The following is a 12,504-nucleotide window of genomic DNA, read 5'->3' on the forward strand; positions in this document are numbered from 1 at the left end:
GTAACATTAGTTTTTGAGGGACCTTATCAACGGAAATAACAGCTAATATTTTTGAGGCCCAGCTTATCGTTTCTGTAACCTTCCAATATAGCTCTAATAGTTCTTATTGGTTGTCAATGACTAGGGGTGTGATATAAGGAGTGGGGTAGACATTGTCACATGTATTAGCTTCAAGTCTTTTAGTTACCTTGCCATATTCGATTTGGAAAGGATCGTAGCCGTCAGATCCTTTTTCTCTTTAGGTGAAGATTGCGGTAGAGATGTTGTACTTGATATGTTTTGCTGCAAAGGAATATCAACTTTAATTTACTCTGAAATAAGGTACAATTCTAAAACAATACACACCTCACAGTTATTGGTGAGATTAATTGAAACATGCTATAAAGCAAGATGTTCATAACTGAACACAACAAGAAATTATACTATGCTATAAATAATACACATTGTAATAAATACGAAAACAAATGTTCCATGCTGTTCTTAGGGATAGTTCATTCCGACCAATATCGTAAAAGTAGTATTTTTTCATTTTATTCCTAAATAATAATTAAAATATACCAACACACCAGAAACATGCAAAAAAATATGGCACCCATCACCGGTAAATTATGATAATGTACCCATTTAGAGAGAAAATTATGTAAACCCACATAAGGAGGAAGCTTCGAATTTTAAAGGAACTATTTTCGAATCAGAATTTAAGAGACTAACCTATCTATTTTGTCAACAAATGTTATTACAAAAAAGACATACGTGAGGAAGATGTACAATTCGATCAAAACAAAAGACTATATAATTTCAAGAAATTAGGATCTCAATGATGAATCGAACAATTTTCTCAAACTTCTTTCAAATACTATTTTTGATAATAAGAATGATGTAACAGTTGAAACCTTTCATAGCAATGAAACAATCAATTTTGATCGAACAGCACAAGACGAAATAGTTGTGCATGCAAACACAAAGGCTCACAATACACAGGCAGACATTCATGTTAAGTCTTACACTCTTCTGTATCGCGCGAGCTAGCAATGTCGTGTACGGAGGTAGGGGGGAGTTGTCATCTAGCCACTGTTAGTGCCACCACCACACGAACCAGACAGCGATGGAAAACATACGTTAGTGGTAGAACTGTTTATAGCATTATTGTCAAAAGGCTCCGGGACAGCAGTTGACGGCTTATTTACATTTGTATTGATTTCATTAACACAATTTGTTAGAGAAGCTCGATTTTCATTTGCAAAACAATTTATTTTAATTTTGGCGCTCACACAATTTCTCCAACAATGCCGATTATTTCTCAAATTTTAACAATTACCATTATTTCTTTCACATTTTGGACATTAGATTTACAAAACATAAGACCAGTCACAAATAGATTAGGTAATGGTTATAACAATGACACACATAATAATAGTAAAAAAATCGTACCCCGTCAAATATGTCCATGACCTCGTCCCACCACTAGAAAAGAAAAAAACAATTCTTGTTGTTGCTCTTTCATGAATGTGGATAGACAGTTAGTACGAATGATGATGACCCAAGATGATGATGATGGTGATGATATCTAGGCGGTTTTTGCACCCAGGACCGCAATTACTAAGAAATTGTTTTTTAGTGATTCTTGCTTCTTTCTATGACTTTTGGATCTGAATTCAGTCCTTTATTGATTAATCATAGTGTTTAACTGGTTCTAATTGTAGTTTAAAATATGAACTGATTTTATTGCAGTCGCTATCACTTTAAGGCCCCCTTGGGCCTAAATTATGGATACTATAGTTATTGACTGTAGTACTAAATCTAAAGAACTAATGAAATTAGAGTATGTCCCAATGACGATAAATCCAGAAGCATGTCACGATGAAACCCTTCATGTGTATAATGGAGTAACCCCAAATGATGAACCCAAAAACAATGCAAGGGATGATTTTGACAAATAGTGCAGGTACCTGTTTAGCTTCTTTATCAACTACCGAAGATTTGCCAGGCACGTAGTTCTCTATCCTTCCCGGTTGGTTCTTGTACACTTCTTGACTAGCCCTTGCTGATGCTAGGGTGCTGTATCTGGAGAGAAAAACAATTGATTGCTAGATTTATAGCTTGAGAAAAGATGTACCTAATTCAGTTTTGATATTGCTGCTACACGTTTGCTTTCCAGGAGTTAGGTTGCTTGTTCCGTTAAATGAATAGCTTAACTAGAAGTTCTTTCGGATATTCCTTGTTTATTATGACCAATATATAGTTTTGCATCTTAAACCTTTATTAGGCACAAAGAGAGATTTTAAGGCACAAAGAGCTGCCTTTTTTTGGAAGAATTACCTATAGAATAGAATAGAATAACCTAATCATTGACGACCAAAGTATTATTGAATACTTACTTATTAGTATTAGGCATATACGGTGAATTGGCATCGTTGAACCTCCTATCCTCCTGTACCGAAGCCGTTCGTCTCCTAGGACCAGTCGTGACGTCACTGTCGTAGGCATCGCTCCATGTGCTGGTGCCCAGTCTACTGAGACCTCCCTCAGGTTCACTCAGGTAACCGGACCGGGGGTCAAAGTATGCGTACTGGGATTTGTTGCTGAGTACTCGTTCTGGTGGTTGGCCTATAGATTTATGAGGATGTTAATGTTATTTTATTTTACTTACTTCGTAATACTAATTGAACAAGGAGATTTTGTTACTTCAATCTTAGCACACACACTCCAAGTTTAAGCTTAGCAGAAAAATTGTTTCATTTCCATGAGTTGCTTCATATAAAGTAATTTCAATCTATATTAAATTCTTTATTCTTCTACGGCCATTAGGCCGTAGATAGAGTCGAGGGAATGTCTTCATTTCATGTTACATTTTTTTTGTTCCTGCCAATATTACTATGGCAATGAATTGCATTCTTGTCAAAAGGTACAAGTGAGGAAACTAGCAGGTGTTGTTATCATTAGAATCATAAACATTTGGGTAAACCTTATCTTTAATTTGATGTTAATTAAAATAAGCTTCAAAGCCGAAGTTATCATTTGATGATTTGTTAGAAAATTATTAAGTGTCATATTATTTACGGTATTATTCATTAATGGCTTAATCTAATGCACTGTTGATATTGTAAGTGATGCTTTAAACAAGGCATGTAGTTACAGTTTTTATAAATCATTTCTAAGCATTGAATTATTAAACAGCATCATTTTTTCAAAATGTCACTAAAAAGCAATGACGTATTTACAATGGCGGTCAAAAGTTATGAAAAATAAAGCGTTTAAAACGGCACAAATTATGCGATGTAACAGCCACCGATGTAACAAAAAATAATTTGGAAAAAAATACAAATAATCACCTCGACGACTTTTGTATCGAATAGTCACATAATCGTCTGAAAAAGAAAATTAAAATGTTGGGGATAACCTCTCAAACAAAATAATAGTTATTCCACACCCGATAAAATAAAAGTTTTAAAGCCTGTTTCACGAAGCGGGAAATTATTTACCAGTTCAATATTTCCAACTTCATCTATAGGATAACTATTATAAGTGAATACTTTTTTGGTAAAACTGGCTAATTAAAATACGTGTAAGTATAAAAATCTTGATGCTTACCATCGTATTTGTTTTTGTGTATGGTGTCGTACATTTTCTTGTACCACCTCGAGGGGTCTTTGACTTCCTGTAACGTAAAAATTATGTATTTTAATAAAACATAACAATTTTCAAGCTTCTATATCTCTAATGGTGAGTCTGTGCCATTGAAATACAATAACTGAACAGGCTTTAGGAAATTTTGATAGTTTCAGTAGTATAACTTACAGATCTAAGTGCGACAGGCATTCCGTCTTTGGTGATGGGTCCTATTCCTTCAACTTTTCTTTGGGCATCCGCCATTTTGCGGACGCCTCCGCGTTCGTGATCACTTCTGTCGGCTTCGCCCTCGCTCGCGTATTCTTTTCGAAGCGCATGAACTGGAAAAATGGTCATGGGATTAGCTCCATATATCTGGTATTCAAAAATAAATTCAGGTACTATTTGAGCCTCAAGGCGTAAACATTTCATAGTAAAAATTAACATTAGCAAACGGATATCAAGATTTATGCAAAGATGGTACCAAGCTTGTACATTGATCTTTTACAAGCTGTAGAGATCATTAGTTTTACACATGACGCTGATAAACGGTCAGTGGGTCGTCTTAGGGGCGGAGTTACTTTTATTCTACCAAAAACATAATTGAATTAATCCTGATCATGTAAAGCTTCATAAGTGACGTACCTGGATCGCCTCTCGGTGGTGAGGGTCGGTCGCGCGGCAGTCGCGCCGAGTCTCGCTCCTGTTGGATGTAGGCAGGACCGCGGGAAAGCTGACCTTCTGAAAACCAAAGAAAAATAACCTCTTTACTATAAGTATACTCTAAAAATATTAATGGAATTAGCACAAACTATTGAGGGAAATACAATTTTGAGGAGCAATCAAAATCAAATTACGGCTTTTATTGTTCACATACGTGAATCATAGTTATTTCCGATTATTTTATCGATGGTTATAAGTTCAAAATATTAGATTGTCATTAAACCGCAATTAGAAAGACTGTATTTTAAGTCGCGAGAAATGCTGGTAGCTGACAAAAAGTTTGGCACAAGAACTCTTAACGAGGCGACTCGATAAGCATATTTATTATATCTGCATAAATTTGATATTTAATCTACATTTGAAAAGGGTACCCAATTAGTATCTAAAATCCACACAGAATCTCAATTGAAAACTATCAATCCACTCGTAAACTTATTCTGACCATATCATTTGCATTTTGTTCGTGTATCAAGCGTCTTTCTATTTAATAACACAATTCACAGCTACAATTTGAAGACATTTTTCGCAAATAGGTGAACTGTGAAATTATGGTTGAATTTTGTTCCTTTCCCGGGCTTTATGCTAGTCGACGGATAAACAAAGACACAGAAAAAGTCCTTATTAACCTAGGCACATTATTATCAGCACTATTTCCCTACATTTACAGTAGTAACCCTAAGGTTGTCATTCGCACTTGTATCCAAGTTCACACGAACCCTCGTCAACCGACGTTATATGACATAATACCTATCTTTTTTGAATTCCTACATTGGCTGAGTAAATAAAGATGTGTCAAGATGGCTGAGCCAGGTATCTGATATGACACCGCGGATTTATCTGACTTTTGATTGAAATATTATGTTTATGTTTTGCGAAGTATTCATGAAAGTTTGTCGATCCTCGTCAGAAATAAGCCTGTTATAGGTTATTTTAGCATATCATTTGTTTTTGAGATATTTTGTTTGACTTAAGGTTTTTGTTGTGGATCCCTTAAAATTGTTTCTATGACGTTAGTGCCAATAATGAATCAAATATGTTACGTCTTAGGTATTTTACAAGGTGTCTATCTATAAACTAAACTATCATAGTGACTATCACAATTATCAATACAAACTGCTGCGTTAATAATGTTAAATGCAATTATGCACAAAACCCTATCAGTTTCCTGATGTATTCTAGTAGATAAATAATGAATGATAATAAAATCGTGAACCGCCCCAGTCATCGTAGGTGTTATTATGTTCAGATAACAAATCAAGTAATTAGCGTCCAATTTGAATATGTCATAATATTGTACAATACTACAATATGGAGTTAATTAGAACCTTTTTGGAATTAAAAATTCCGGGGTGTTGTCTATGCGTAAGCCATTTAATGAAAGTTTGGGGGCAATTAGCCTCCGCTCTCGCCGCCTGTTCTCGGAATAAATTATAAACTCTATGGTACTCGAACCAGCCCCGTTCTATCTCATGAACTATATTGCCACGGAGGAAATGTTATTGCAATTAAAATGTATTTGTGTTGGTCCGAATGTTCAACAAATTATGACGAATTTTAAGTTAAATTAAACGTTTATTTAATGTTGAATTGAATTAGTTAATTAACGACATTTCGCCCGTTTCATTGTGACAAATTAAATTTTGGGAGGCCTGTTGACAATCCGCTGGGTATTATAAGGCGAAAGAGGATGAAATATTCGTAATAAATTAAAGCTATTTATTACATTACATGCCATCCCGTATATTGGATCATACCTATCATAACAAATACTTTGGTATTATTAAGTCTAAAAATATCTCATCCCTTGCTAAGAATTCAAATTCTACAAAAATCTAACCCTCGTCCGGCAATATAAAAATTCCTTGTAAAATTGCTTATAATCTACTTAAATAACACATTACTTAAAAACCTTCGAAAGTCGGCAAATATTTCAGACTTAAGAAATCTAAAGTTTCAGTAAAAGTACTTGGAATTTTCAGATGATCAAAATTCAGCAAGAAACAGTTCAGTGGGTCAGTGGGTTAAGAAAGCTTCAGTGTTTATAATACGTGCTTCTCCTTTATGAGAACTCTTTGACACATTCTTGGGGTAGTTTTAATTACGATGATAGCCTCTGATCTTGAGTAGGTACCTAGAGAAACGAGTACCTAGTACCTAAACGAGTAGGTACTTGAGTAGCTAGCTAGGGCGTATATGACGTCACAATGACTTAAATTAATTATGAGCTGATGACTTACTGCCGAGATAGGTACTTAGAACTTATTCTTATTCACAAATGAATTTGCGTTCTCTTCATAGTACTACTCTCAGGTACTAGTGATTTGAAGTGATGAACTAACATCCATTAAATCTATGACAATGGGTGTAAACCAAGAGCATTTCTATTGTCTTCATTTTTGGTATAAAACTGGAGGTAACTGAGACTGTGCAAACACTTGACAACAACTCTATCCTATTAATTAAGGTACAGATATGAAGGAAAAATGTCTTAACATTGGGACTACGAAGTTTTTGATTTGCGGCTGATTAGACAATATTAACTTGCATTATAAAACAATGCAAAGAATGGATTCAAGTTTTAATAAGATTTTTGGCTTCTAGGATTTGCTCAACTGAGCTACCATATTAACAGTTTTATTGATAACATGTTATTTTTTTATAAACATTCCCACTAATGCAACTCGCAACATAATTCATGCTTACAAGAGATTAAAGCAGAGACTACAAAATCTATAAGTAAGCCGAGCTGCTGCCATTAAAACATTAGGCGTTCATTTTACTTTACCAAAATGTTTCTGAGCTTAAGCTGGATTAATTATAGTCTTAAGATGCTTACATCGGTACCTACAAGTAAGTATTAACATCCAACTTTTGGGTATAAAATGGCCGATGTAATTTTGGGCCGGCCGCTGCCATGAGGGTACTTGGCCATTCATTTGTGGAGCGGGAAAGGCCGTTGGAAATTCAAATTATGAATAGTTTCGGAAGTATTGCAATGTGGTTTTATTTGAAACGTGAGTTTTATGTGAGTCAGTGTGTAGCAGGTTCTGGGTAGTTCCGAGTTATACTTAGGATTTTCCAAGGGCCTTGGGAAAAACTTAGGTCGTAATAAGGTACCTAAAGGAATGACACAGAAAATGGGTATTTGTCTGTTTGTCACCTAAAAGCACTTAGATGGTATCGGAAACTTGCTTCTACGGGAAGAAAATGTATTCTATACCTACATATAACTAACGATTAAAATTTTTCGCGTGCCCCAGTTATATTTTCATGCTTGTTATTCATAAATCACTAAAACTATTATAAATCTCATGTTTTCCCCTAACTAGTTAAAAGTATTGTTAGAGCACTTTCGTTAAAGGTTTGTTCGGTTAAATAAGCGTTTAAGAACTTCGTCGGGACTTGACGATCATATTAAAAAGATATAATAACGCGGAGTTTCTCAAGAGTTTGAAGAGGATTTGGGTTTAAGTATAACAATGGATAAGTTCATCTTATTTCTATATTTATGGGTTATTTTTAGAGGAAATCGAGGGAGATTTATCAAACGCTTGTCATAATACGCTTATGTTTGCTACCGTGCAGACTTTTCCTTCGCTACGGGTGCGTCAAAGCGCACGTTCAATATTTATAGAACTGATCATTTTCAACGGGATTTAAGGCTATGCAAACATTTTATGAAAATATCCTCCTCGCTTTAAGTTTTTTTTAATTATTAGGATTTAACGGTTTTAGTATGAAATCATAGCAAACAAACGATGGACGGATGGCGTGAAAGACATTTATTCCGGGAACGAATGTTACTTGTAATTTGACGTAGGATAGAGAACATAACACAGAGTATGGAAGAAGTAGAAGACCCTTAATTCAAGAAGTAGAAGACACCAATTAAAATTCCAAAACGTAAACCCAAATTTCTAACCGGTTAGGTAACACAATGGGCGGTCTTATCGCTTGTAGCGATCTCTTACAGATAACCAAGGAAAAGGTGTAGAAGGATTACACCTAGTACATGTTTTTTTACTAATATTTAGCTCCCTTACCTCGTGCCTTCTGCAGCAGAGTAACAGTAGGGTTCTGCGCTTTCGGCAAGCGGCTGTTAGTGTTAGACCCGCCCAGCGTGCTGAGGCCGGTCACGGGCGCGCTGTGAGACGTCCTCAGCCTACCCTCGCTCTCTGAACCACTGGTGCAGCCGTTCTGTTCTGAATTCTGGGGAAGAAAGTTAGACTTATTGAAGTTTTTGAAGGACATGTCGTAAGAGGATCTAGACACACGGCAGTGTGTCCGCCAAGTTCGAGCAAAAAAGGCGACAACACCGGCCGTGGGTTATATTACACGAACCATTTCGGGCCAAATTCGACCCCCCTGTAACTCAAAATCTATTTTATTTACGCATATCAAATTTCTAGTATCTGTTGAGACCCCCTCACTTATCTAAAATACAAAATTTCATTAATATACCTATAGTAGGTCTTGAGATATTGACGTCAGAAAATCGCTATTTTTACTATACACTCACTGACTGATTCACTGACTCACTCATCAAAAACCTAGACCACTTCCAATGGTCGTATTGACTTGAAATTTGGCATGGAGGTAGGTCTTTATGTCAAGGTAAAGGGAAAAATCTGAAAATGGCCAAGTGTGAGTCGGTTTCAAAATAATGAAGGTGTTTTATACCCGGTGTAAATTTATACCCCTAAGGAACTAAAACGAACTAAATTTATCTATATTTATATAATATATCTTCGAATGGTACAAAGGTTTGTAAAGTAAAGTAAAAATCTGAAAACGGCCAAGTGTGAATCACTTTCGAAAATAACGAATGTGTAACTTTGATCCACGAACATAATATATGATAACATGTCATGTCAGTCAGTTGGTAAATCTAGTCATAGTTAATCTAGTTCATTTCTTTGTAAGAAACATAGTGCATATTAAAAAATCTAAAAGATAGTATAAATGAGACATTTCTTTAACTAACTTCATCATAAGAAAAAATAAAATAAACAACCTTACAAAAATAAATGAAATCCCACCCAAAACAAAAATGTGAAAGACTGCCAAGTTCGATAATATGGGAATGCTTCGCCTATAAAAGAAGTGAGATCTGAATAAGTACCAAGTTCCATACACATACCTCAGTTAAAAATAGTTACTTTTTAATGATGATTACTTGGCAAGTTTTAATAGAAAATTAAATACTTGATTCATTGCGTTTAGTAGGTTTATAACAAGGTGTATGAAAACTTGCCAAGTAACATCATTAAAAAGTAACTATTTTTAACTGAGGTATGTGTATGGAACTTGGTACTTATTCAGATCTCACTTCTTTTATAGGCGAAGCATTCCCATATTATCGAACTTGGCAGTCTTTCACATTTTTGTTTTGGGTGGGTATTTTTTTAATGATACGAGCAGCTATTAATACTGAGTTTCTCCAAAGAAATGGTACGCTCTGAGTAAGCGAGTCCCATCACACTTGCAGAAGCCTAAGGGAAAACACAGGGTAATATTTGAGGGTTGAAGATGCTGATGTACTGATGTTAAATAGTTTTCTAGAATGTAAATTAATGGTACAGCAAACTTCAATCCTGGATTAACTGCGTTTAGCCTAAAGATTCAAAGAAAAATTGTATAACAATCACTTCCATTTAACTGGTATAAACCTGCATTTGACAAAAAATATTTAGGTGTGTCGCAAATTTGATCAGGAACTTGATAAAATATAAACAACATTTCAGTGTTTACAATATTCCCTGAAGATTACAGAAAACTTTCTAGCTTTGACGTAACTTTCTTTTTGAGATGTGACAAAAAAATAAACTCGTTATATAAGAAAAAAAACTTTTAGACCTATTTACTGAAATTGAATTATTCAACTTTCCACTCGGTAGAAAGTGTTTTGACAAACAGGACTTAGGGTAGTGAAATAAATTTTTAGAAATTATCAGTCGTTTGTGTTAAAAACATAGTAAAAATAGATATAAAACCCCTTGATTTTTATGCTTATGACACATTAAAACATGAAAGTTATTCTCATAAAAGAGTTGTTATTAGCTAACTTTCACAAGAAATTAATAGGTGTTCCTTTAATTAGAATCGCGCTTAGCAGATAGATAAAACATAATCACCAATTAGTAAACTCGCTTAGCAAATTGCTCAGTGAATGCTTAATCCCCTTTATAGCCAGCTTTTCTATTCTAGACTATGTACCTACAATATAAATGCGAAATAAATATCTAATACCCTTTTGTTAGTTGTGAAAATTTACGGCCTAAGGAATATCGAAAGTACTAAAGTTTCTGAATACATATTTCTCGGTAGAATATTACTATCTTAGTAGGTTCCATAAGAATACATTTACTATAAAAGGGAGCTTATACATACATACTTCAGCTGATTCCTCAGGGTTTTATTCCAAAGATTTCTAGTTGAAGAAAAGCCGAGTAAACATAACGCGATAGAGACAGATATTTACTCTGCGTAAGAATTGTTATAAAAGGGAATATTCAAATAACATCGTCTGCTTCATCAAATATTAGCATTAATAATAATACATTTTAATTTCTACAATAGAAATTATAAATATCAGAGTATTATTTACGCTTTCTAATATTAATGATACTTGGTAAATTCATTGATTTCCCTAGACAATTTGACATGATCAAATGAAACAAATGGAGTCCTGCCTATGTCGAGGAAAGGCGTTGTAAATGGCCCTAAATATATTTTATGAGTCACAAACACGGCGCCCCAGCGATCCTTGAAGGTTAAGAGATACATATTAATATGTATTTTCTGGCAGCCACATTGTGTCGCTTTCAGTAATGAAACCTAAAGTGTAAACATATATTACATTTTAAAAGCAAATGCGAGACTTAAATCAAACCAATTTATATAATAGTTTTTAATTTTTAATCTTCGGCTGTGGAAAACGCTAATACCTTTCATGAGAGTAAAAGAATAATGATGTAACATGGAAAACAAGAACTCGTATAATTCCGTATATAATAAGTTTATGAACTTTACCGCCACTGAACAATTCATTTTTCACGAGCACGAACCATTCGCTGATGGAAAATGGCAAATGTCAACGACCGAAACGTGACTTTTGTTTTTCGCCGTTTTTCGAAGCCGCCGTGTAAAAGAATCAAGTGTATCGCAATAATAATGAATTGTGCCACGATTGTGTTCCACGAGGGACAAAATACAGAGAATTATAAAGCTAGCCCACGAATTGCGGATTTTTATACCGAAATACCTACGCGGATTCCTTGTGCTTGAAAAACTCTGCAAGGATTTGTTGAAGATAAAATGTTGTATCGCTGACGGTTGGCATAAAGGTTTTATGTAATCCCTGTAGAATGCCTTGCTCTGTATATTTCGTCTACATAATTCATTATTGTGATAGATTTTTATATTAGGAAGATTCATGATTGTCGGGGATATTTTGTTGTTGGGAACCCTTCATTTGCTTTGTAAAGTATTTGCTTCAACCATCCTAGTGCTTTCCAGTCTGTGCCTTTTGCTGTATGGTTCTTAGGTTTATAGGCATTGTCATTCGTGCAAGTTATTTTAATGCATTTCAAATGCAGACTTTAAGAAACAGAGGAACAGTAAACATCTTGTGTATTCTGCTTACTCCATATTATCACGCTTTATGCCTACTTGCAAGTACGTGTAAAAGTCATAAGTTTATGTCCACATAAATCATTTACATCATACCGGGAATTTACGGCGGGCGGGCGGCGTCTCTTCGAAGTGCACTGGCCTGAAGGTCTTGCGTGGCGTCTGGGGCGAAGCACCCGCGCTGCCGGGCGTCCACACGGGCGGCGGCGGCGGCGGGGGCGGAGCTCCCGGGCTCCGTGCTGCGTTGCCGGTCACCGGGGGCGGCGCGCCCGGCCTCCAAATAGCTGTAAAATGCAATGAAGTGTTACAGAAGATTCCATGAAAACAATAAAATAGTTTACTACATAAGTATACTTTGAAGATATCGTCTTCTAAAAGTAATTTGATGCTTTTTGAGGTACTGGTTTACTATTTTTTAAAACGACCGAAGCGTAGGTCATTGGAAAATTATGTTGAGATAAAACTCTGAAAATCCTCCAAGCAAATTCAGCAGTAGGTAAGGTAGAAGTTGTGAATCTAGACCGGACACACTTAAGTTGA

The 12,504-nt window shown here is 35.3% G+C and overlaps 1 protein-coding gene across 14 annotated transcripts in view; it reads right to left on the reverse strand.

The window, feature by feature from the left end:
• The window catches only part of LOC110378155 (vinexin), a 170,424-nt gene that overhangs the window by 21,846 nt on the left and 136,074 nt on the right, over positions 1-12,504 (reverse strand). For 10 of the 14 annotated variants that reach the window (XM_064037166.1, XM_064037168.1, XM_064037169.1 and 7 more), the window contains 11 exons: positions 12,061-12,248; positions 8,376-8,541; positions 4,255-4,350; positions 3,799-3,950; positions 3,592-3,658; positions 3,333-3,368; positions 2,379-2,607; positions 1,950-2,064; positions 1,432-1,464; positions 1,006-1,071; positions 188-282 (listed from right to left, as the gene is read on the reverse strand). In XM_064037166.1, the coding sequence (XP_063893236.1) occupies positions 188-282; positions 1,006-1,071; positions 1,432-1,464; positions 1,950-2,064; positions 2,379-2,607; positions 3,333-3,368; positions 3,592-3,658; positions 3,799-3,950; positions 4,255-4,350; positions 8,376-8,541; positions 12,061-12,248 (1,243 nt within the window). Of the gene's footprint in view, positions 1-187; positions 283-1,005; positions 1,072-1,431; positions 1,465-1,949; positions 2,065-2,378; positions 2,608-3,332; positions 3,369-3,591; positions 3,659-3,798; positions 3,951-4,254; positions 4,351-8,375; positions 8,542-12,060; positions 12,249-12,504 lie in introns of those variants that run through there. The other 4 variants (XM_064037167.1, XM_064037170.1, XM_064037171.1 and 1 more) reach the window with 4 other exon arrangements.

The sequence above is a fragment of the Helicoverpa armigera genome, chromosome 12 (genome assembly GCF_030705265.1).
Source record: "Helicoverpa armigera isolate CAAS_96S chromosome 12, ASM3070526v1, whole genome shotgun sequence".
In the NCBI taxonomy this organism is placed as follows: domain Eukaryota; kingdom Metazoa; phylum Arthropoda; class Insecta; order Lepidoptera; family Noctuidae; genus Helicoverpa; species Helicoverpa armigera.